At 42.8% G+C, this 22920-nt stretch overlaps 1 protein-coding gene across 1 annotated transcript in view; it reads right to left on the bottom strand.

Moving 5' to 3' along the window:
- Nucleotides 1-22920, bottom strand: part of ZFR (zinc finger RNA binding protein) — a 72596-nt gene that overhangs the window by 23242 nt on the left and 26434 nt on the right. Inside the window, exons 5-13 of the mRNA XM_038744429.1 lie at nt 19922-20140; nt 16476-16723; nt 14977-15174; nt 12480-12765; nt 11131-11327; nt 9308-9427; nt 8239-8384; nt 4697-4859; nt 1647-1852 (exon numbers count right to left, since the gene is read on the bottom strand). Coding sequence (XP_038600357.1) covers nt 1647-1852; nt 4697-4859; nt 8239-8384; nt 9308-9427; nt 11131-11327; nt 12480-12765; nt 14977-15174; nt 16476-16723; nt 19922-20140 — 1783 coding nt within the window. The remainder of the gene's footprint in view (nt 1-1646; nt 1853-4696; nt 4860-8238; nt 8385-9307; nt 9428-11130; nt 11328-12479; nt 12766-14976; nt 15175-16475; nt 16724-19921; nt 20141-22920) is intronic.

Here is a 22920-nt window from a genome sequence, read left to right as displayed (position 1 = left end):
TGTTCTCTGTCTCCCCCTTTTAGACTGTGAGCCCACTGTTGGGTAGGGACTGTCTCTATATGTTGCCAACTTGTACTTCCCAAGTGCTTAGTCCAGTGCTCTGCACACAGTAAGCGCTCAATATGATTGATTGATTGATTGATTGCCCCACATAGGGCTTACAATCTAAGAGATAGAGAGACAGAGGTATCTTACCCCCATTCTTCGGATGAGGCACAGGGAAGTTAAGTGACGTGTCCAAGGTAACACATCAGGCCAGGAGGATAGTAGAGATTGGGGCTTGTAGGTATGGTTTGGGAGTGTCCAAGGCTTTGTCAAATGCCAGGGCAGGGATTAGTGGTGAAAAGAGATGAGGCAGGAAGCTGAGTGAAAGATTTAACTGAGAGGAACCCAGCTTCTGCCAGGCACTACTACACTCTCTCACCACTACTCCCTGGAGCTTCAGAAGGCTGCTTTTCTCACCCACACAGAGGGACAGGCATAGGGGCCAACTCCAGAGGGACGACTGACCCCACAGGTTTTAGAGATGGGCTTTCCAGGTGCCTGAAAATCTCATCAGAAAAAAGGCTTTCTGGACTTAGAGCTTTTTGAAGCTTGTCCCAGCCTGGCCTTCACCTCCCCCGACCTCTAAAATATTTGAGCCCACTCAAAACATGAAATGCTGACACCTACGGTGGCAGAATGGATGGTAACTGATAATCCTGGCACACGTGTAATCATTTCTGGTGATCTGGCTGCATTAATATAGTGGACAGTGCCTTTCAGCGCTCTGCCACATAAAACACAGTCAACTTATTTGTAAAACTGCAGGTTGAAAAACCCACGAAAATATTGAGATGTGAAGGAATTTCCACTAAAAATGAGGGTAGAATGGGCCTCTGTATTTTAATTTTGTGGATACAAATTTCAGGCAGGGAACTCTGGGATGCTATGGTAGGGTAGGCTTTCTTTGACAACGGGTGATTTCTGGCATTTGAAAATTATATCCATGTATAATAGTACTGGAGTATGAATATTAGGAAGGCCCGCCCAATTTTCACCTATTTCTATTTCCACTGTCTCCCGACTTCAGATTTTCAAAATCCATGGAAGTGAGATTTTACCCAACGGAAATAATCCACTGAAGTGCCCTGATTCTTAATTTTCCCCTTTGGTGTAACCTGGCCCCTCTTTTCTTGCTCCCTCTTTCCTTTTCCTTGGACCTTGGAGACAAACAGTATGAGCAGCCTCTCGGAGTGGGAACCAGAAGACTCACTTCCTTCTGTGACTTGTGTTTATTTATCTCACAGCACAGACTGCAGAAGCTCCTGCCACTTCCACTAGCCGGTAAGCTCCCTGTGGGCGGTGGATCACATCAACCAACTCTGTACTTTTCCCTGTGCTCTGCTCACAGTACGTGTTCAATAAACACCACTGATTAACTGACTGATTCCAACGGCACCAATAACAGCATTTCACTCATCGCCAAAAAAATGAATAAATAAAATTAAAAATTGAATTCCTTGTTTTTCCAAGGGGAGGAAATATACATATGGATCTATCTCCTAAATAAACGACAGTCATTCCACCTTAGTTTTCTGGCAGGGTAATTCTGGCAAAGGCAATAAACACACGTATAACATTAGGTCATGAATTGATAAACACACCTGTCTTTACCCCCTTCTTTCTTGTCATCTCCTTCTTTGCTCTTGCTTTTCTCATGATCGGACATGTTGTCAGAAACTAATTTCAGGGCACGTTCGGTGATAGAAACAATTTTCTGAACTGCCTGTAGCTCTTCCTCAGTCGGATAAATGGCTGCATGCTTTGTCATGACGTATCGGTCATCAGATGAGTCAGGGCGACGAAGGGGCTATGATGAAAGAAGAATGTTATTACTTTGGCCAAAAAGAAAACACTTTCCAAATGCAAATGCATTGTTCATTTCAAACGACATCTTATTTTATTTCAAGCACCTAACAAGCCTCTTTCAATTTCAGGCCTGAAATACAAATTTTGGGGGATTGTGCAGCTACACTTTCAAAGAACTTGAAGGATTTTTGCACTCTTTCCTCTTTTACAGAGCTGGTACCCCAAATCTGCTTCCTGCTTCAGCATTTCCCCTGTTGACTAAAGGTTTTTCCAACCTCATAAAGTCCCCCCCACCTGCTTGTTTAGCTCTTGTTAAGGTCTTTTCTCTCCTTGCCACAGCACTTATGTAATCTATAAATTATTATACATTTGTAATAATAATAATAATGGTTTTGTTAAGTGCTTACTATATGTTGAGCACTGTTACACGTGCTGGGGAAGACACAAATTAATCAGGTCGGACAAAGTCACTGTCCCACACAGGGCTCACAATCTAAGTAGGAGGGAGAACAGGTATTGAATTCCCATTTTGTAGATGAGGTAACTGAGGAACACACAGGTGGAGTGACTTCCCCGAAGTCACACAGCAGGCAAGCAGTGGAGGCGGGATTAGAACTCAGGGCCTCTAAGTTCCAGGCCCATGCTCTACCCACTAGAACATGCTGCTTTATATTAATGTCTTCCCCTCTAGACTGTAAGCTCATTATGGTCAGGGGGCATACCTACCACCTCTGTTGTACTAAACACCCCCAGTGCTTAGTACAGTGCTCTGCACGCAGTAAACCCTCAATAAAAACCACTGATTGATTCCCTTCTCGAAGTGTGTTTCAAAAGCTTCTGTATGACTGAGCCCCTTCCTTCCTCTCCCCCTCATCCCCCTCTCCATCCCCCCATCTTACCTCCTTCCCTTCCCCATGGCACCTGTATATATGTATATATGTTTGTACATATTTATTACTCTACTTATTTATTTATTTTACTTGTACATATCTATTCTATTTATTTTGTTAGTATGTTTGGTTTTGTTCTCTGTCTCCCCCTTCTAGACTGTGAGCCCACTGTTGGGTAGGGACTGTCTCTATATGTTGCCAACTTGTACTTCCCAAGCGCTTAGTACAGTGCTCTGCACACAGTAAGCGCTCAATAAATACAATTGATTGATTGACTGATACAATATTTCAAGTGTATTTAAAGTCAATTTCTCTAAAAGCATCTCTTTGGTCAGCAGAGGGAACTATTCTCCACTCAGCTGTCCAACTTAGTGGTTGCCAATTTTTTGTTCTCTTAGGATGCCCGCAGAAGTTCTGCAAGACTCATCAGCACCCTTTTTACATGGTGAAGTAAAGCGCTACTTGGGAGAAAGGGATGAGCTGTACCCTCTGTTTGAGTGAGCCATTACATCTGTGCCTGGGAACTTCTCCCAGTTCCCCAGTCCAGCTAATTGCCCCACCAGTGTTGGGAAAGAGAGCTCCACAGTGACAGTACCAAATCCAAAAATGAGACTAGAGATGGCACACCAGCTTGTTCATCATGAGGCCAGGGGCTGGTATGCCACCTTTTGGAGCCCAGGTCAGCAGTTGGCAGCTCCGGCTCAATTTTTTCCAAGCCCCACTTCCACTCCACCCAAAGCGAGGGACGTGTAACTGATGGCGTTGGCAGTCTCCCATTAAAAATGACAGGTGAGCCCCGAGCCCATCGGTGCTGATGTGCTGTCAGAAATGCAGAGGCCAAGGCATGAAGCACATGGCCGACTTCGGAGCACGTGACGTTACCGGTGGTTGCTGTGCAGTGCTTAAAATAAATGCAAGCAACATGCAAGAGGAAGGGGAAGATGACTACACAAAAACGTTCACTTTCACTCAAACCACTATTCCTTCGCCAGTACAAGCAGACGTACAAGAGAAGCAGCAGGGCTTAGTGGAAACAGCACGGGCTTGAGGGTCAGAAGTCATGTCTTGTCAGCTGTGTGACTTCAGTCAAGTCACAACTTCTCTGTGCCTCAATTCCCTCATCTGAAAAAGGGGGATTAAGACTGAGCCCCATGTGGGTCAACCTGATTACCCTGCATCTACCCGAGTGCTGTGAACAGTGCTTAGCACCCAGTAAGTGCTTAACATATACTATTATTATTAATACAACACGGTGTATTCCTTTTTGAGGGAGATGGGCAAAGTAGACTGTGAGCCCACTGTTGGGTAGGGACAGTATCTTTATGTTGCCAGCTTGTACTTCCCAAGCGCTTAGTACAGTGCTCTGCACAGAGTAAGCGCTCAATAAATACGATTGAATGAATGAATAGTTCTTAATTGCAGGTGTTTTCTTCTTGGCTCGAGTCCCTTCATGGCCTTACATAGTCCTGAAGCTACCTGCTTGGCAGCTGCAATCCACCCCCTTTTTCTTCCCAATGAGCAATAAAAAGAAAGAGGGTTAGATGAGGACAGAGAAAGTGAGAGGCAAGGCAGCTGGGATCCAGGGGCTTCCCACACAGGGAGGGGAAAGGAACCGGAGTGAAGAACTTTGCTTTTAAGTCAGCAAAGACGGGTGTGAGTTCTGTGGAATTGTTGCACCTGAGGGGGAGAGTAGATTAGGGAAAAATGCATCGGAATGTAGCGGCTCCATTTCCCTCCAGAGTTGGGAGGGCACTAACGGATCCTCTCTCTTAATAAGTGGAAAAGCTTTTACAAGAAGTCCCCATATGTCTGTGCTATGGTTGGCTTTGAAGCTCTTCGTTAGAGGATCGTCAGAGGGAAAATTAATCATGTCCCCTGCTATTAACAGCTCTGGCTAGGAGCGAAGGAGATGTCAGCCTTTTCACATTCCAAATTTGCAACGAGCAGAAACTCACTGCTGGCCCCTGAGGCTGAGGCGGCATTCCCGGCCGAACCCCCAGGAGACCTAGTGGACCTGGGGGGCCGTGAGGGTACCCGCCATCAGGCATCCGGCGGCGGTCATCCCAGTGGTGCTGTTCTTCCTCCATCCTCCTCCAGTACATGTCTTCTTCGTAGCGTCTGAAATGTTTTAATGAGTTCTTCATTAAAAACCTCATCAGAAAGAGCTGCGTGATGCTCAAAGACACTTCTCTAAGTCATGCACTCAATTCTCAAGGTTCCAAAGGGCAATGGGAGGGAAATAAACATTTTGCCGAGGGAAGCTGCCAAACACACTATCACTTGGCTTTTATATATATGCATGTATGTGTGTGTGTATATATATTTAAATATATACACACACGTACACACACACATACACGCACACACATATACACACACATACACATATACGCGCACACACATATACACACACATACACACACACACACATATACACACATATATATACATACACACGCATATATACATACACATATATACACACATATACATACATGCACACACATATATATATGCATACACACATATATATATACACACACATACATACACACATATACACACATATACACACACACATATATACACACACACACATACATACATACACACACATATACACACACATATACACACACATACACACATATATACACACACACACATATACATACATACACACATACATACACACACATATATACATACACACACATATACACACACATACACACACATACACACATACATACACACATATATACACATACACACACATATATACACACACACATATACACACACATACACACACATATACACACACATATACACACACATACACACATACATACACACACATATACATACACACACATACATACACACACATATACACACACACACATATACATACACACACATATACATACACACACACACACACACACATATATATATAGATATATATATACACACACACACACACACACACACACCTTTTTCATGGTATTTGTTTAGCACCTGCTATACGCCAGGCATTGCATTAAATACTGGGGTAAATACAAGACAATCGGGTTGGACACAGTCCCTGTCATCATCATCATCAATCGTATTTATTGAGCGCTTACTGTGTGCAGAGCACTGTACTAAGCGCTTGGGAAGTACAAACTGGCAACATATAGAGACGGTCCCTACCCAACAGTGGGCTCAAAAAGGGCTCACGGTCTTAATCCCCATTTCACACATGAGGTAACTGGGGCACAGAGAGGGTAAGTGACACAGCAGACAGTGATGGAGCCGGGATTAAAACCCAGGCCTCTGACGCCTAGGCCCGGGGCCCTTTCCATCAGGCCACACTGCTTATTACATTTGCCCTGAAAGGTCGTTTTGAGCTCTTTAAATATGTACCAAAAGAAAAGTTAAGGCAGCAAGGAGGTAAACAGGGCATGAGTTAGATGCCTGGGGTCTATCCTTCTCTTTGCACGACTGCCTTACTTTTCCAAATTTAGTCCCTTGTTAACCAGGTACTCTTTTTCCCACTGGTCCTCCCTATTCTCAACTTTGAGCCACAAATTTGACCGCAGTGGTCACTGGTGGAAAGAGCACAGGCCTGGGCATCAGACGACGTGGGTTCTAATCCCGGCTCCGCCACTTGTCTGCTGTGTGACCTTGGGGAAGCCATTTAATTTCTCTGTGCCTCAGTTACCTCATCTGTAAAGTGTGAGACACCCTGATTACCCTGTATCCATCCCAGTGCTTAGAACAGTGCTTGGCACATAGTAAGTGCATAATACCATTATTATTATTATCCTCAGTAGCAATACGTTTCTTCCCAACAATTTAACATCCAGAATGTTTATAAATTTAGGTACCCTTTTCTTGATCCACTATTCCCTACTCTGGACCACAAACTTCACTGTGGTGAAACCCCTGGACTCCGTTACATACCCACTCGATTTTATCCAAAAACAGAGCATTTCTTGAATCCCAATACTGCCTATGCGCCTCAACTTCTTATTTTAAATCAAACACCATAGGGCTAGAAAGTCTTAAGACTATCCTCCTGAACACTAGGGTATTTTCCTTATGGAATGCACGCCTGTTTATTAGGAAAGTAAAAAACTAAAGACAGGTGTTAAATAAAAAAAGTCAACCACAGGAAAGCAAATCCTTGGTCTACAAAAAGGCAAGGGGAAGGAGTTAGACTGTGAGCCCACTGTAGGGTAGGGACTGTATATGTTGCCAACTTGTACTTCCCAAGCGCTTAGTACAGTGCTCTGCACACAGTAAGCGCTCAATAAATACGATTGATTACTTTTTTAAAGGGAGTACTCTGCCCCTGCTATTCCAGCTACACGATCCACATTACCCTCTTTCTCCAACCCACTCCACTACTGCTCAGTTCAGATACTAAAGTCAAGTGTTTCAAGATTGTTTTTCCAGGGGGGGAAAGACCAACCTAAACCATCCCAGAGCAGTCTACCCTTTTCTGAGCTTCAGAAAGGATCCGAGACAGACATCGGTAATAACCCACTTCCAAATGGAGACATCCACCAAGTTACTGATCCAAATATTTAGAACTGATGAGAAATTAAGTTGAATGCACTCCTTCCCTTCTGGAGTTTGAAAAACCAAGATTGAACTATTTAGTCCTATCAGTCTTTCATTCATTCAATCGTATTTATTGCGCGCTTATTATACGTGTGCTACTTCAGCGTGATCCAACAGCGTGGAAAGAGCATGGGCTTGGGAGTCAGAAGTCATGGGTTCTAATCCCCGCTCCCCCACGTCTGCTGTGTGACCTTGGGCAAGTCACTTAACTTCTCTGAGCCTCAGTTACCTCATCTGTAAAATGGGGATTAAGACTGTGAGCCCCATGTGGGACAATGTGATCACCTTGTAACCCTCCCGCCAGCGCTTAGAACAGTGCTTTGTACAAAGTGCTTAACAAATGCCATCATTATCATTATTATTATTAATATTGTACACATGATTCCTCAACCTTTGGAGGCATCGGCGTGGAACTCCCTGTTCCTGCAGTACTAGATTAGGTCTAGAAATAGTGCTAGTAGCTTTGTACAAAGTGCTTAAATGCCATCATTATCATTATTATTATTAATATTGTATACCTGATTTCTCAACCTTTGGAGGCATCGGCATGCAACTCCCTGTTCCTGCAGTACTAGATTAGGTCTAGAAATAGTGCTAGTAGCACACATGAGTCCTCCTTCCTTTCCAGTATGGGAAAAGTGAGTGGGGCACATAAACGGGCTTCTGGTAGTGATTTTCGACCTGTCTGGAATGCCAAAGCTGGCAGTCAAACAGCTGGGAATGAAAGGATGTGTTTGGAGACGGTACAGTTTTGGAAGTAAAAGAGTTGGTGAAGGGTGAGAGGCTCGTTCTAGAGAAGAGCCAGGAAAGAAGAATCAATCCCTTCTTTCTGTGCAGGCCACGGTGTTGCCCCCAACCCAAAAGAGGCCTCAACTAAGTTTACCTCATCTCCATTCTCCAGCGTTCTTCCTCCTCACGTCTCCTCCAGTACTCCTCCTTTTGCATCTGTTTCCTCATTTTTTCTTCTTGAATCTTTCTTGCTCGAATACTGGGCTTTACTTCCACTTGTAAATCTGGATTCACTTTTTTCTGTTTTCACAAATCAGGAACTTAGTTCTATTTTATTATCAGCATTCTCTTTCATCTCCGCAGATTTTTGGTAAATTCTAATTTGCAGACATACAGCCAAGACCGTCACGCATGCTCGGTTGAGGGACTACTCTCTTCCCAGGCCGCCTACGGTAGCTGTTGTCGTTTCCACTTGGGAGTTCTGGACTCACAAATTTTGGGCCTGAGAGGCAAGGGCAATAATGGCAAGGCAGGGTTTTGGATCTAAATGGTGGCCTTGTGTTACAGGCACATTTCAGCCCTCCCCCTCAGCCAACTGTGTTATTTGGAAGGCACTTGAGCTAACTGGAATACTTAAAGATGGTGATCCAGGTGGTTGGTCTTACAGAACTCAGCTGTGTCAAATGAAATGAAGTGTTCTGAAGAAAACCTCTGCACACTGAGGCAACTGGAACTAACCTGAAAATTACACTATGCTAGTCGTTTCCCACATTTCACGGCATGGAGGGACTCTAAGGCGAATGTTGTTTTTACCAAGATGACATGCATGGCTTGCTTGGAATTTAGGGAAAACAGGATTGAAACTAGTTTGTTGTTTCCAATGGGAACCTAACTGGATCACAGAGGTCTATGAAGCATGCTTCTTTTAGCATGGTTCCTGGTTGACCAGGGAAGCTACGCGATTGACATCAGATGTCAAGGTGTCCCACCAGCAGCCTGTCTGGATTCTGAGGATTTCCCTAGAAACCACCCGCCGCTAGCAGGGAATGTGAAACCTTCAAAGCTTCTCTATAAATTATGGTGATGAGAACACTTATGTACAATGCCTGTACGTTTCAATGTGAAAGTCTTCTTTTTAATGGCTTTAGGATCATTTTGTCTATTAATCATGACGCTCTAGGATGGCAGATTGTGAAGGCATCGTAATTCAAACTCCCACTCACTTTATACTGGAGTCTGTGTCTTCGTCCTTTTAAATGCATCTCCTTGGCATTGGGGTCATTAAAGCTGCACTCGCAAAGCTTGCAGTGGAACCGGATTACTTTTCCTTCGTCATTTCGAACCTTCAGAGTAAGATACAGAGCACAGAAACGATGAAAAAAATATTTGGTGCTTAATTATGATATGCAGGTAAATACCCCAAACAGATACCACTAAGTCTTTTAATCCCACTGTACCTTTTAAACTCCAATTAAGAGGGAAAAAATTGGCTTGTGATTTTAGAAGAAACCATCTTCAAGGAAGACCAAGACTCAGATTCTCTGATTCTCACTCATCTCCAAACATGCTGATGCATGACTACACTAACACACCTACTGCCTTTTGTAGACACAATCCCTGCTCTCAAGGAGCTTACCATCTAGTGGGGGAAAACACATTAAAATAAATTACATTTAACGGGAAAGGGATCGACTATAAGGATCTGCATATAAGAGCTGTGGGGGGGAGGGAGCAGGGGGAGGTGTACCTAGTTGCTTGAAGGTTACAGATTCAAGTGCATAGGTGGGGCATGAAGGAAAACAGGGTGGGGAGATGAGAGATTAGCCTGGGAACACTTCCCCAAGGAGATATAACTTTAGTAGGGCTTGCAAGAAGGAAAGAGTGGTGGTTTGCTGGGGGTGAGAGTGCCAGGCAAGAGGGAGGATGTGATCATGGAGTAGATGATGACAGACAGGAACGAGGCAGTGAGTAGGTTGGTGTTAGAGGAGTGATGTGTGTTGGGCTGTGTTTTAGTGGGAGAAGAGCAAGGATAAGTAGTGGGAGAAAACTGATGCTTTAAAGTCAATAATACAGAGTTTCTGCTTGATGTGGAGGGGATGGGCAAACATTGGAGGCTTTTGAGTAGAGAGATGTGATCAAAACAAGTTTGTGGATAAATGATATGGGCAGACTGAAGAGAGAGGAGAGGCTGGAGGTGAGAGAGGAAGTTGACAGTAACTGAGATGGGAAACAGTGCTTGGATCAGTGGTAGCAGCTTGGATGGAGAGGAAGGGGTGGACTCCAGATAGAGTCTGCAAGATGTGGTGACACTAAATGTGCAGACTGAAGAACATGAGTCGGGGATAGTGCCATGGTTGTGAGCTTGTGACAGAAAAGCTGGATCCATTTGTTGGCAGTATATAAAGATAAAGCAGAGTTGGTTGTGGGCACGGGGGAGGGGGCATGCTTAAGGAACTAGATCCCTCTGTTATGGTAAAATGGGGATGCTTTGCTCCTATTTTATGAGCCTGGTATACATCTAGGGGTCTTCTGAATCCCTCCCCTAGGTCAACAAATAAGACAGTCATGGACTCTTTATGTCAGCTCAATTTCTGTCACTTCCCTTCAGTTACTCTTAGTTACACATTTACAGAGCTTTAGTCTATACTGAACCTACAGATGCTTTCCCCCTAAGGCCACATCTTGGAGTAAGGAAGAGTTCTGCAGATCACGGGTATCTTAATAGGCTGTTTCATAATCTTACTTTATCTTTCTCCTCTCTCCTACTCATTGTTTGACTAAATCCCCAAAATGAAAAGTGCGCATTAGAGATTGGAGAAGGACAATCAGGGAAAATGCAGAGGACTGAGGAAAGGGATGAGACTCTCCTCTGTTCATTAAGTTAGAGAAATCTGATTTAGAAATGTACGACAGAGCTTCAGGCTTAACTTGAATTAGCTAATAAAGAATGAAACTACCTATCTGCAAACTGGAAAAGTGACGTTTTGCTTAAACTGCATACTTTTTTTTTTTACACCTTTATTTATCTTCTTTTCAAAAGTAATACCTCCTCTACGTAGTCATGGCCCACTGGCTGTACATCACTCTGCAAAGCCGCAAGCGTTGAGGGTGTAACCGATTCTGGTGCTGTCTCTTGTTTTACTTCCTGGGTCTGTACAGTAGTAGTAGATGATGTAGTCTTAGTATTTTCAGCTCCTTTTAAATCTTCTGACTTATTTCCTGTTGTTTGTAGTTTATTACCACCTAAAAATTAAAAAAAACAAGTGAGCGGTCAATTGTGAGAGAAATAGTATTCTGAAACTAATAACACTGCCCAGGTACATAAAATGAACATTTAATTTTTTGTTGCTATTGTTTTCTTCTACCAACCTGATTTTTACTTGGCAGATATTAAACCAGTAATTTAGTAATACAGGTTTAGCTACTAAATTATCTGGCTTTCAGGACAAATGATTAAACTTACTTAAAAGGAAAATATAAGAATTCGCACTATATGGTACTTTCTCTTTACAAGGTATGTGGCAAATTAACATTCTTATTTTATCAACCAATAAGCCTGAAGCACAATGATCCAGTGAGTAGCAAAACTTATTGAACAGTTCTTGAGATAAGACGAAAGAAAAACACGCACATACATGGAGCCATCTTGAAGGTACCCTGTGATACTTGGAAAATAAAATTTAACCAAATTAACTAAAAAAAATCCTACTCCTAGCACTCAATCTATGAAAAATAGATAAAACTTATTGTAGTGCAAGGAAATTATAAATAGAAATCTGGCAATCTAATTTTAGCTTTTGTTTCCTGAAACTGCTGTCATCTGAAATTCTAATTTACGCTTTACAAAAATAGGTGAATGGGAGGTTTACTGAAAGTTGCTTTAATTTTTACCAGAATGGAACACATCATGAAACCACCCAGGTTTTTGATTAAATGGTACTTGTTACGCACTTACTATGTGCCGGGCACTGTACTAAACACTGGGGTAGATACAAACTTATCAGGTTGGACACAGTCCCTGTCCGACGTGGGGCTCACCGTCTTAATCCCCATTTTACAAATAAAGTAACTGAAGCACAAACGTGAAGTGACTCGCTCAAGGTCACACAGGACATGTGGCGGAGCTGGCATTGAACATCCAGTCTCATGGAATGGTGTAAAAATAGCAGAAATATATGTGGATCAGTCCTACTCAACAACACTTATATTTTCTGTGGGGTCTTTATCAAGCTTGAATTGATTAATCAACCTACGCATCCGTGGTATTTATTGAGTACTTACTGTGTGCGGAGCATGCTACCAGGTACTCAAGAGGGAACACAGAGTTGGTAGACACAATCCCTGACCACAAGGAGCTTACAGTCTACTCAAAATAAAGAAAACGTCTATACTTGCCGACAAAAGTTATTTTGGGTGTAGACGTTTTCTTGGCAGCTACATTAGCAGGCCCTGCTGACGCTTTATTGTTCGCCGCTGTGTTGAGTGGTGTGTTTGCAGTCGGAGTAAGAACTTTCACTGCAGACGAAGCAACAGAGGAGTTCACAGTATTGTTGCCACTTGAGATACTTGAAGTAGAGGCAGTGGGTTTAGAAGCAGATGCGGATGTTGAGGTTGACTGGCTAACAACATTTGGTTCGGTTGAAGGAATTGGTTTACCGAGTTTTGTGTGTAATTTGACCACCTACGAAAGAAACACCAACACTTCATCAATTTCAAAAAAAAAAAAATAAAAATCCAGTTCCCAAAACATGTAACCAAATACAACCACTCCCACCTTCCTCATTCATCTGTTACCCCGAAATATAGATGTCAGGGTTCCCCCCGACAAAGGGGTTAACGCTAAAGCACTCCGGGTGGGGAGGTTGGCCCTAGCATGCTAATCTGCTCCCTGAGATATCAGCAGTCGGGTAATTTTGTTGTATCGTACTCTCCCAAGTGCTTAGTACAGTGTTCTGCACATAGCAAGCGCTCAATAAATACGAATGAAAGTGGATTATATGCAAAATGTTATGAAGGCAGGGAGCTACTACGTGGCACCAGCTAGAAGCTGTCTGGAAGACTGGGGGAAAGGAAAAGCTGATCTGTAGCCTCACCCTGAGGACCAAACAGGCATGTTGCAAGAGCCTCATGTGCCAAATATGTCATCAACCAATGCCATCCCTAAAGGGCTTACTGTGTGCAGAACACTGTACTGCCTGCTTCACAATACAACAGACTTGGTAGACAAAATCCCTGCCCACAAAGAGCTTTAAATGAACTACCCGTGGCGAGGCTGGGAAATCAACTCCCCCTGCTTAAAAATGGAAAAAATACATAGTCTGACTACTGTCATAGCCAGGTTCCATTGTAATATGCAATTTTTACATGACAAGCATGCCCAGGATGAGCTGTTTATTGTACTAGCAGGCCCTTATGTTTTGGCTTCCATAGTTTTTGGACTGTTTCCTGCTAGAAATCATACATTTATATAATCTCCTCTAAACTTTAATTCTTGGTTCACATTATTTTATCTACCTAATGATATTTTATAAAAATACCTAGCATGGTCAAAACAATACCCCAAAAAGAAAATTTAATTAATTCATTCCAAAAGAAGAGACATTACTATTTTAGGAATTTGGGCGAGTTGCTCAATGTCACAAATTTGATGAAAACAAATTACCACTGCATGATAGATTTCTGACAGGTAAGCTAGCTAATGGGCTGCGAATCAATCAATGGTATTTATTGAGCACTTACTATGTGCAGAGCACTGTTCTAAGCACTTGGGAGAGCACAATACACGAGAATAAGCAGAAACGTTCCCTGCCCAGAATGAGTTTATAACCTGTTATTTTACGTCTGCGATTTAGCATCAAGGGATCTGAAGAACAATATTCGCACTGAAGTACACCAACAGGACAGTAAAAGGGTTGTGAGCCCTTTCAATTAAGGGGCTTCCCTCCAGGTACTACTCCATCATTTTAAGGAATACCAGGGAATCAATCAATGGTATTTATTAATCCCATACCAACACCGGGTCCCTGCCTTCAAGAAGCTTATAATTTTTAATGGGGGAGGTGTAGTTTGAGCATGCTACTTTACTCCCCTGAGCACTTTGTACAGAGGTCTGCACATAATAAGCAATCAATAAATACCAATGACTGACATGCCAAAATCCCAACCAATATGATGAGCACGAGATAAAGTGATTCTATCTCAGTGACTTAAATTTTGGTGCTGCCTTTTTTTTTAAAAGTATATTCATTCAATCATATTTATTGAGCACTTATTGTGTTCAGGGCATTGTATTAAGCGCTTGGGAGAGTACAATATAACAATACACAGATACATTCCTTGGCCTCAACAAGCTTGCAGCCTTTTTTTAAAAAAAGAATACTGTTTTGGGATGGAGGCTTTCCCCAGGCTGGAACTCTTACCATCACCTAAAATAATCTGAGACACTGGGGAAATACCCTGAAGTATGAGAGATTGGGTCGACAGATTCATCAGGAGGAAACTGGACTGGGCCGGGCTTCTTAGTTTCCTGCCAAGACCTCTTCGTTGAGGGAGCAGGGATACTAAGCGCTTAGTACACTGCTCTGCACACAGTTAAGCGCTCAATAAATACGATTGATTGATTGATTGACTGGGGAGGAAAGGGAAGTGAGAGGAGATAGGAGTCTGTGCCCTTGTACGCAGTTCACAGACATCCAACGCGAGAGACCTTAAAGCCCCTAATTGATAACAAACCTTGAGACACCTGGAGCCTAAACTGTACTGGTAACCTGGTGGGCTTTCGAAAACTAAACATTCTTAAAAATTGAAACCAAATTCGACCCCCTATTCAAGTCCCCAGCGAAAAATGTCAGCAGAAAACCGAGACATAAGGACGGGTGGGAAAGACACCTACTTTCTGATGCTTAGCGCCCCGAATGTGGGCAGCATATGCATCTGCTCCTGTACAGGACACATCACAGAGCTCACATCGCAACTGATTCTGAGTGCCACGAGCGGTGCTGCTGCTGCTGCTGCTGCTGGTACTCTGAGACGCTTTCAAGGCAGCCTCTTTCTTCTTGTGTTTCTGCCCTTCCAAATGTTCTTTATATGTCTGTTGAACAGAGAACCATCCTTTTTCAAACATTTCCTTTCTATATATTAAATTCAGAAGCTTATATTTCATAAACACTTAACACGCACGCTTCTTAACCAAGAGAGTCGGAGGCACTAAAGCGACTCGACTCTTCTCTCACTTGCTCCGATAGAGGATTACATAAATGTTAGAGACAATATTGGATGGGGAGGAAAAATGGTTACGAGCTGTTTCCTCTACAATATGGCATGCCTAATAGTATTCTATCCCAAACACGTGTTGAAAATATGTATTATGCAGACCTGAGTGCACTTCCAATCTTCCCAGAAGTGCCGTACTCAACTGGTTTTTCTTTCTAGTTGCCAAACTATCCATCTAGCACTGCATGCACATCACCTTAGTCTTAACCGCTTTTCTAAAAACGGAGTGATATTGAAGGGATGAGAAGAAGCAAGTCTACTATATTCATTCAATTGTATTTATTGAGCGCTATATGCACAGCACTGTATTAAATGCTTCGTAGAGTACCATGCTGACTGAACTAAGCGCTTGGGAGAGTACAATGCTGACAGGCACATGTACAACGGGCATAACTAAAGACAAAGGACAGAAGGTGAAAGGGGAGGGCAGTTAAGATCTCACTCGAATTTTAAGTGTTCTTATCTGTACTGGTGAAATTTCTGCATCTACACTCTAAATTTCTAAATATGTCTACAACAATCCTTCTTCCCTTACTGCAATCTGAATTTTTTTTTTAAAAAAAGAACTGCTCCATGGGCTTGGAAAGGAGCACAATCAGAAAGAGTCCAACAACTTCAAACATAACTGACAGCAGAGGATTAAGGACTCTACAATGCTCCAAAAACTCTTCTCATCTTTATTTACAGGCTCTGAAATACCACACCCAACCGTTTAACAGAAAGACCTAATAGTCCCTGAAAAAAGAAGAGTGCCGGAGACAGCATTCATCTCCCCAGACTGCACAGGGCTCCCACAAAAGCTACACGAAGCAAACACGTGCAGTTGAGAAACACCAAGTGGAGTGTGTAAAATGTACACTTTAAACGGTTTTTCTTCCAAAGCAAAATGCCCCCGATGCAAAAATCTTTGTTTTGCAGACCACACATCCAATTCCCCATTCATTTCTGTAGTTCTGTAAGTTACAGTTTTCAAAAAGGTCTGAAGAATAACAACTCCTTTTCCATACAAACGCAGACTTTAGTCGGAAGCTAAACTCTTCCTCTGCAGAAAGCCCCGCCACACTTAACGACAGAATAGATCAGTACAACGTGCACAGACGTATCACGCGATGCAAATACCTGCGGTCCGGCACAGCTGATTTTACACACGTCACAATAGTGGATCTGGGGAGGTTTGGGAGGCTGTTTTGGTTTCAGTTGCTTATTTTGGAATGGTGTCTTTTTAGTGAAGGTGGTCCCCGTCCAGGCGGCCGTTGCGGCGGCAGCGGCGGCTGCGGCTGCTGCTTGCTTCTGTTGCTGCTGCTGCTGTTGGTAGTAGGAGGAGGCAGCTGAATACACTGCTGCTTCATAGCCGGAATAAGAGGTCCCTTGTAAATCAAAACAGGTTTCACGTTAAATATAGGAAGTCAAGTGACAAGGCTTAGCTCCAAATGCCCTGACTTGGATCCTCTCTTTCTATATCCAAGAGGGCAAGGATCTTGGGTGGGATGTCCACCTCTCTGCAGCCAGACTGTCCAAAGAGCTGATGCCCGAGATGAAAAACCACCGCCCCAAGCCGAAAGAGGCATTTTTCGGCTTTCCATTCTTTCTGGTTTACCAGAGTCAGAGGTTAGGCTGGTAAAATTGGGAGCATATTTACTGAAAACACAAGACAAAAGTGTGTGTGATTTTGGGTTTGGTTTTTTTTTTTTTTTTGAATGGCGCTCGGTGGCTGAATCACAATGGAATTGCAACAGAGGACTGGTTTCGACATTTTATACTTAGCCCTGGCCTACCTACATAAAAAAGCAGCCCTGGCAAGAACACTCCCTAGATTAGCACTTTCCACTAGGGGGGAAAAATCAATAACTGCTTCTACATCTAAAAAGAGGCAAAGCTGATTGAATTTACTACTACTATACTAAATAGCACTTATTCTATAAAATTTACATTAAAAATTTAACCAAACCAAGCGAGATGAGTCAGAAATAGTTTAGAAGTTTTACATCACACACATTTTCATGGGTTTCAAAATCCTAGTTTTCCGAACTCCTCCCCGAAGAGTCATTTTATTAACATTGTTAGTACATTGTTTCCTGGCAAATTACATTTTTGTCAGATACACAACAGACGACTCTGCCTTTTGCCTGTTGTGTGACCTCAGGCAAATCATTTAACTACTGGGTGTCTTAGTTTCCTCATCCGTAAAATGGGGAATAAATACCTGGTCTCTTTCCTACTTAAACTGTGGGACAGGTACTGTATCTCAAAAGATTAATGCGCATCTACCCCAGCACTTAGCATAGAGTGCTCAGAACATACTATGTGCTTAACAAACAGCAAGAGTATTATTCAATGCCATCCACACACCAAAACCCAACATTAGACTTTGAGAGAACTGTGGTTCATTTTATTAAGTCCTAAAAATCAAAGCATCCATGAGAGGATGATTCAGATACACTTTTAGAATGAATAACGCATTCTCTAAAATGTTTACAGAGGCAGAGGCAAAGGATAGGTCTTCTACAAAGTTAAGAAATCAAAAGATCAAGGATTGGGTGTGTGGCATTTCTAAGTTCCTTGGAAAATAAGCTTTGAATTAAAAAACAAAACAAAACAAAAAAACAAAAACCAGCCCTACCCCACAGTCACTGCTTCCTTATTGTCTATGAACTATCCTAACGGTCTGACTGATTAAACAGGAAGCATACTGTATTTGTGGAACATAAAATTTGAAATTACTCAAGGCCAACAAACTCCCTTTCTATCCAACTATTAACTGGGGATCAGTAATGTAAGGTTTGCTAAATTCAAACTGCAGCAGCAGACTACAATACGGCGTGACATCAGGACAGAGAAAAACGGCACACTCCAGTTAATTAGAGCTGGCAGTACTGGAGTGCCTTAGATAACCAGATAGCTGAGAAATGGATGATCGCCTGAATTGCATTCCGGAACAAAGAGGGCAGCCAAAGAGTAAAGTTTCTTCATTCAATTGTATTTACTAAGTGCTTACTGTGTGCAGAACACTGTACCACGCACTTGGGAAAGTAAAATACAACGATAAACAGTAACAATCTCCGCCCACAGCGAGCTCACAGTCTGAAAACTTAATGGCCCATTGAATCTTCAGGCTTGAAACAAGCACAGGTGCTCCTTTTTTTGTGAACTGAATCTTTCCAGCAGTTAGTCAATCGTTTTTATTGAGCTCTTTGTGCAGAACACTGCACTAAGTGCTTGGAAGAGTAAGATATAACAATAACTATTACTACTATCATCATCAATCGTATTGAGCGCTTACTATGTGCAGAGCACCGTACTAAGCGCTTGGGAAGTACAAATTGGCAACATATAGAGACAGTCCCTACCCAACAGTGGGCTCACAGTCTAAAAGGGGGAGACAGAGAACAAAACCAAACATACTAACAAAATAAAATAAAATAGAATAGATTACTAATAATGTACTAATAATAGTACAAGTTCAGCATTTACTATGAGTCAAGTACTGTTCTAAGCGCTGGGGAAGGTACAAGATAACCAGGTCAGACAGTCCCTGTCCCACAAAGGACTCACAATCGACGTGAGAACAGCTATTGAATCCCCATTTTATAGATGAGGTAACTGAGGCACAGAGAAGTTAAGCAGCTTGCCCAGGATCACAGCAGGCACTTGGCAGAGCCGGGATTAGAAACATGGGCCTTTGACTCCCAGGGCTGTGCCCTTTCCACTAGGCCACCCTGAGTACTTTACATCCTGAAGAGAAATTATCCCAACATGGAAAACGAAGCAAAACCTATCAAAGTTCTACTGCTAATTATGGCTGAGAATATAAGGCCACCATTTATTGTCAGGAAAGAACTTTGTAAATCTGGGTTGCCCTCTGCACCCAAATCATTTGGTACAATTGGGAAAAGTGGAAAAAGAGATGGCCATTACCCAAATGTGATGAATGGGTGACTTTTTTTTTTTTTTTTTTTTTTACCATTTCTGTGACCTAATTCTTATTTTTTATTTAAAATGAATTTCAAGTTTAGTTAGGTTTACTCAGCACACAATGCTGTCATGAAAGGAAAACACACACATAAACCTTGTGGAGATTAATGGAAAAAAAAAAAAAGGATTTTTAAAGTTCTACTGCTAATTATGGCTGAGAATATAGGGCCACCATTCATTGTCAGGAAAGAACTTTGTAAATCTGGGTTGCCCTCTGCACCCAAATCATTTGGTACAATTGGGAAAAGTGGAAAAAGAGATGGCCATTACCCAAATGTGATGAATGGGTGACTTTTTTTTTTTTTTTTACCATTTCTGTGACCTAATTCTTATTTTGATTTAAAATGAATTTCAAGTTAAGTTTACTCAGCACACAATGCTGTCATGAAAGGAAAAACACACACATAAACCTTGTGGAGATTAATGGGAAAAAAAAGGATTTTTTTTTTAAATGACTCCTGAGATAGGATGATTCCACATCTTTGTAGCAGAGATGGTCAGACCTGCAATGATTTCTAGTGGGGGTCACTGGGGTCTAGTAGACGTTCCCTTTCAATTGCATGTACAACAAAAGAACACAAATTAATTCTCACCAGAATAAGTAACTGCTGTAGTACTGTAAGTAGCACTCTGGGTGTAGGATGGCACTACAGTAGCAGCAGCTGCTACGGGCTGTACAGTCGAAGATACAGGATAAATGGAGAAAGTCGTCGTAGCTGGACTTGGTGTAGCTGGTTTTATGGCTGTCACTTGTCGAGTTTGCTGGGCTTGAGTGTACTGAGTCGCACCTTGGCTATAGCCTGCTTTTGGAGCTAAAAGAGGAAAATGTAGAATTTGAAATTCGGCAGGGATGAGCATTAGCATTAATTCACTGATACTATTAAATACAAATGAGCAAAGATCGCTAATATTTAACTACACCTTTTTGGGTGGTATTTCTTCTCTGGTCAAGAACACAACCTACCTACCTTCCTTAATTAAAAATACCACACAAGTGTGCATTTCCTAATCATAATAAAGGGTTTTCAGAACAATGAAAAGTTCATGGGTCTCTCAGCTGTAATGGTAGTTCTCGGAAAGTGTCTTTTTCAGAGAAGCACTACCACTCAAACCTGTCAGAAGTTCCAGTAGATTTTAAATAGCAGACTTCCGATACCCAACAGCAGACTTCTGATACCGCACCACATACATTTTACGCGAGGTTTTCTGGTCCTTGTATTATTGACTTGGAGAGCTACGTTCGAGTCTGCTGCGGTGCAGGTCAATTCAAACCTGAACTTAGCAGGGTAAGACTAAGTTTAAATGGCTCTCTCTGGTGCCCTCAGAGCCCCCCCCCCCCATTCCTTTATATTGAAATAGGGGGGAGCCACAGGAGACTGAGTCCTACAGGACCAGATGGGAGCCCAGGTCTCAGGAGAAATGGCCAGAGGCTTCAATGGCACACTTGAAAAGTAGTTCTTTACACGCAAGGTTAGCTCCCTTGCTGCTAGGACTGGAACTCAGAAGTTACCACACATGGACAACAACCCTTCAGAAGGGAGTCCCGAGTCACTTCACATTCAGCCCAGGCTCGCTTCCCAATCGGGTCTCAGAATCGGTAGCCTGAGGCTCCAAGTCCCCGGAGCCAGCCCACGGATTTTTCACTCCTACAGGGCTCTGCTCTGGAGATAGGAAAAATACTGCTCACAGGCCACCTCTACCCGTTGACTGGCTCTAATTTGGCTCCACGGGCCATGATGGCATCTACCTGCTCAGACCCATGTTGACTCGCAACATCTTCCCGGTGGTTCTACTCGAAGAAGAGTGGCATGCCAGGGTTACTCGCTATCTCCCGCTGGTTTGGAGCCAAGTAGGAACTGCCAAAGGTGGAAGTTGCCACAGACTCATTTCAGCTGTTTCAAATCCCCTTCCCTCCCCCGAAACCGTCAACTCTCAAAATTAAAAAAAAAAACAACCACTGAGAACCCTAGGCACTTTTTACAAATGACTTACATAATACTGATGTTTGGGTGCTTATTCGGTCATTACAGCCCACCCTAACTCTTTCATCACTGCTATGAAGACCACAGCTCTGCTTTCCTTATATTAACAAATGTAGCTTTTTAGGCCTTTAATTATGCTTTGTTGCTGCTGTCTTATGCTTTACAAGTGCAATTTTTCAGAAAGCACACCCATGTCGATTTCCCAGAAAGGTGCAGGTGACTGTAAAGCAGTGCTAAACACAATTTCAGCATAAAAATTTAGCAAAAGCGAAACATTCCGGCTCCAGACGGGCAGGGAATGTGTCTGCTAATTCTGTTGCACTGTGCTCTCCCAAGCGCTTAGTACAGTGCTTGGGACATAGTAAGTGCTCAATAAACAGAACTGATTGACTGCAGGTGCTTTCAAAACTAAGTTCAGTAAAAGGTTGGTAATTAGCAAGAAATTCCATTCGATTAAACTTGATATACATCAGGAGTGGAGAGCTCAAAATTGTTGCAAAAGGGATAAAATATCTTTTTTCTGAGAGTTTCTAGTAAATATGCTGTAGTTCTAAAATGCCATCTGAAACACTGAATGGTAGTCAAGGAGCATAAGTTTGCTCAAAATTGGGTATTATTTTAGGGGTCATTTATCCTTTTAGATCACTGAAGTGAGAAGTACAGATGGAACTGGGGCTCTGGGTTGGGCTGGGCCTGAAGGAGCGATGCACCACCCACAGCTGAAGCAGAGGTGAGGTGCGGGGGGGGGGGGACAACGCCTGTCTTCACAGAACTTCGAAAGTAGGATGATTAAAGCAGCTTCTCAGTGGGCTATTCTAGTTCACTACTGCATTTTCATGGTCAAACTGTGCGAGTGTGCGCAAGATTCACTGTTGAAGACACTTACATAGCTCCCCTTTCAGGGTAGCACCTGGAGTTTCCAGTACTCTACCAGTCTTGCTACAGGAGGGAGAGTCAAGCAGAGGCCTACCCATTCCGTTTCTAGCTTGGGCAGTGGCTAGTGAGTGGAAGGCAACCGGCTACAAGTCAAAACTCCTCTGTGCTGGGCAGAGAGGGGTGGGAGAGAGTAGAGGGTGGAGACTCCAGTTTACTGCGCGGAAGGAGGCGATGGTAAACCATTTCCATACTTTTACCAAAAACACTCTGTGGATACACTACCGGAACGATTGCCGATGGAGGTGGGGCGTCCTGGAAGAGTTGTGTCCACGGCGTCGCTTTGGGTCGCAGATGACTCGACATAAGATGAGATACACGTAGATGCAGTCTCATCAGCCACAATGCCATCTTTGAACGAAAGGACTACGCTATACCTATGGTGAATGGTGAGATGACCAAAAACTGTCCCATCCATGTAGTGTTTAATGCCCGTATAGCGCTGCTGACATTATTTTTCCTCATCACTGACTGAATTATGTTCTGATTATTCTACATGCCTGTCCTCCCCACTCTGACAGCGAGTCCCTGGTGGATCAGGGAGTATGTCTGAATTGAATTTTGATTCGTTTGATACAGCACCTTGTGTGGTATATGGGAATAAATATTTGTAATAACCCTGATAAAAACAACAACAATAACATGTTAAGCGGTATATACTTCGCACTGACAATGGC

Source organism: Tachyglossus aculeatus, chromosome 3 (assembly GCF_015852505.1).
Source record: "Tachyglossus aculeatus isolate mTacAcu1 chromosome 3, mTacAcu1.pri, whole genome shotgun sequence".
Classification (NCBI taxonomy): domain Eukaryota; kingdom Metazoa; phylum Chordata; class Mammalia; order Monotremata; family Tachyglossidae; genus Tachyglossus; species Tachyglossus aculeatus.
The sequence above is the reverse complement of the archived record's forward strand: the minus strand, read 5'-3'. Positions and strand labels throughout refer to the sequence as shown.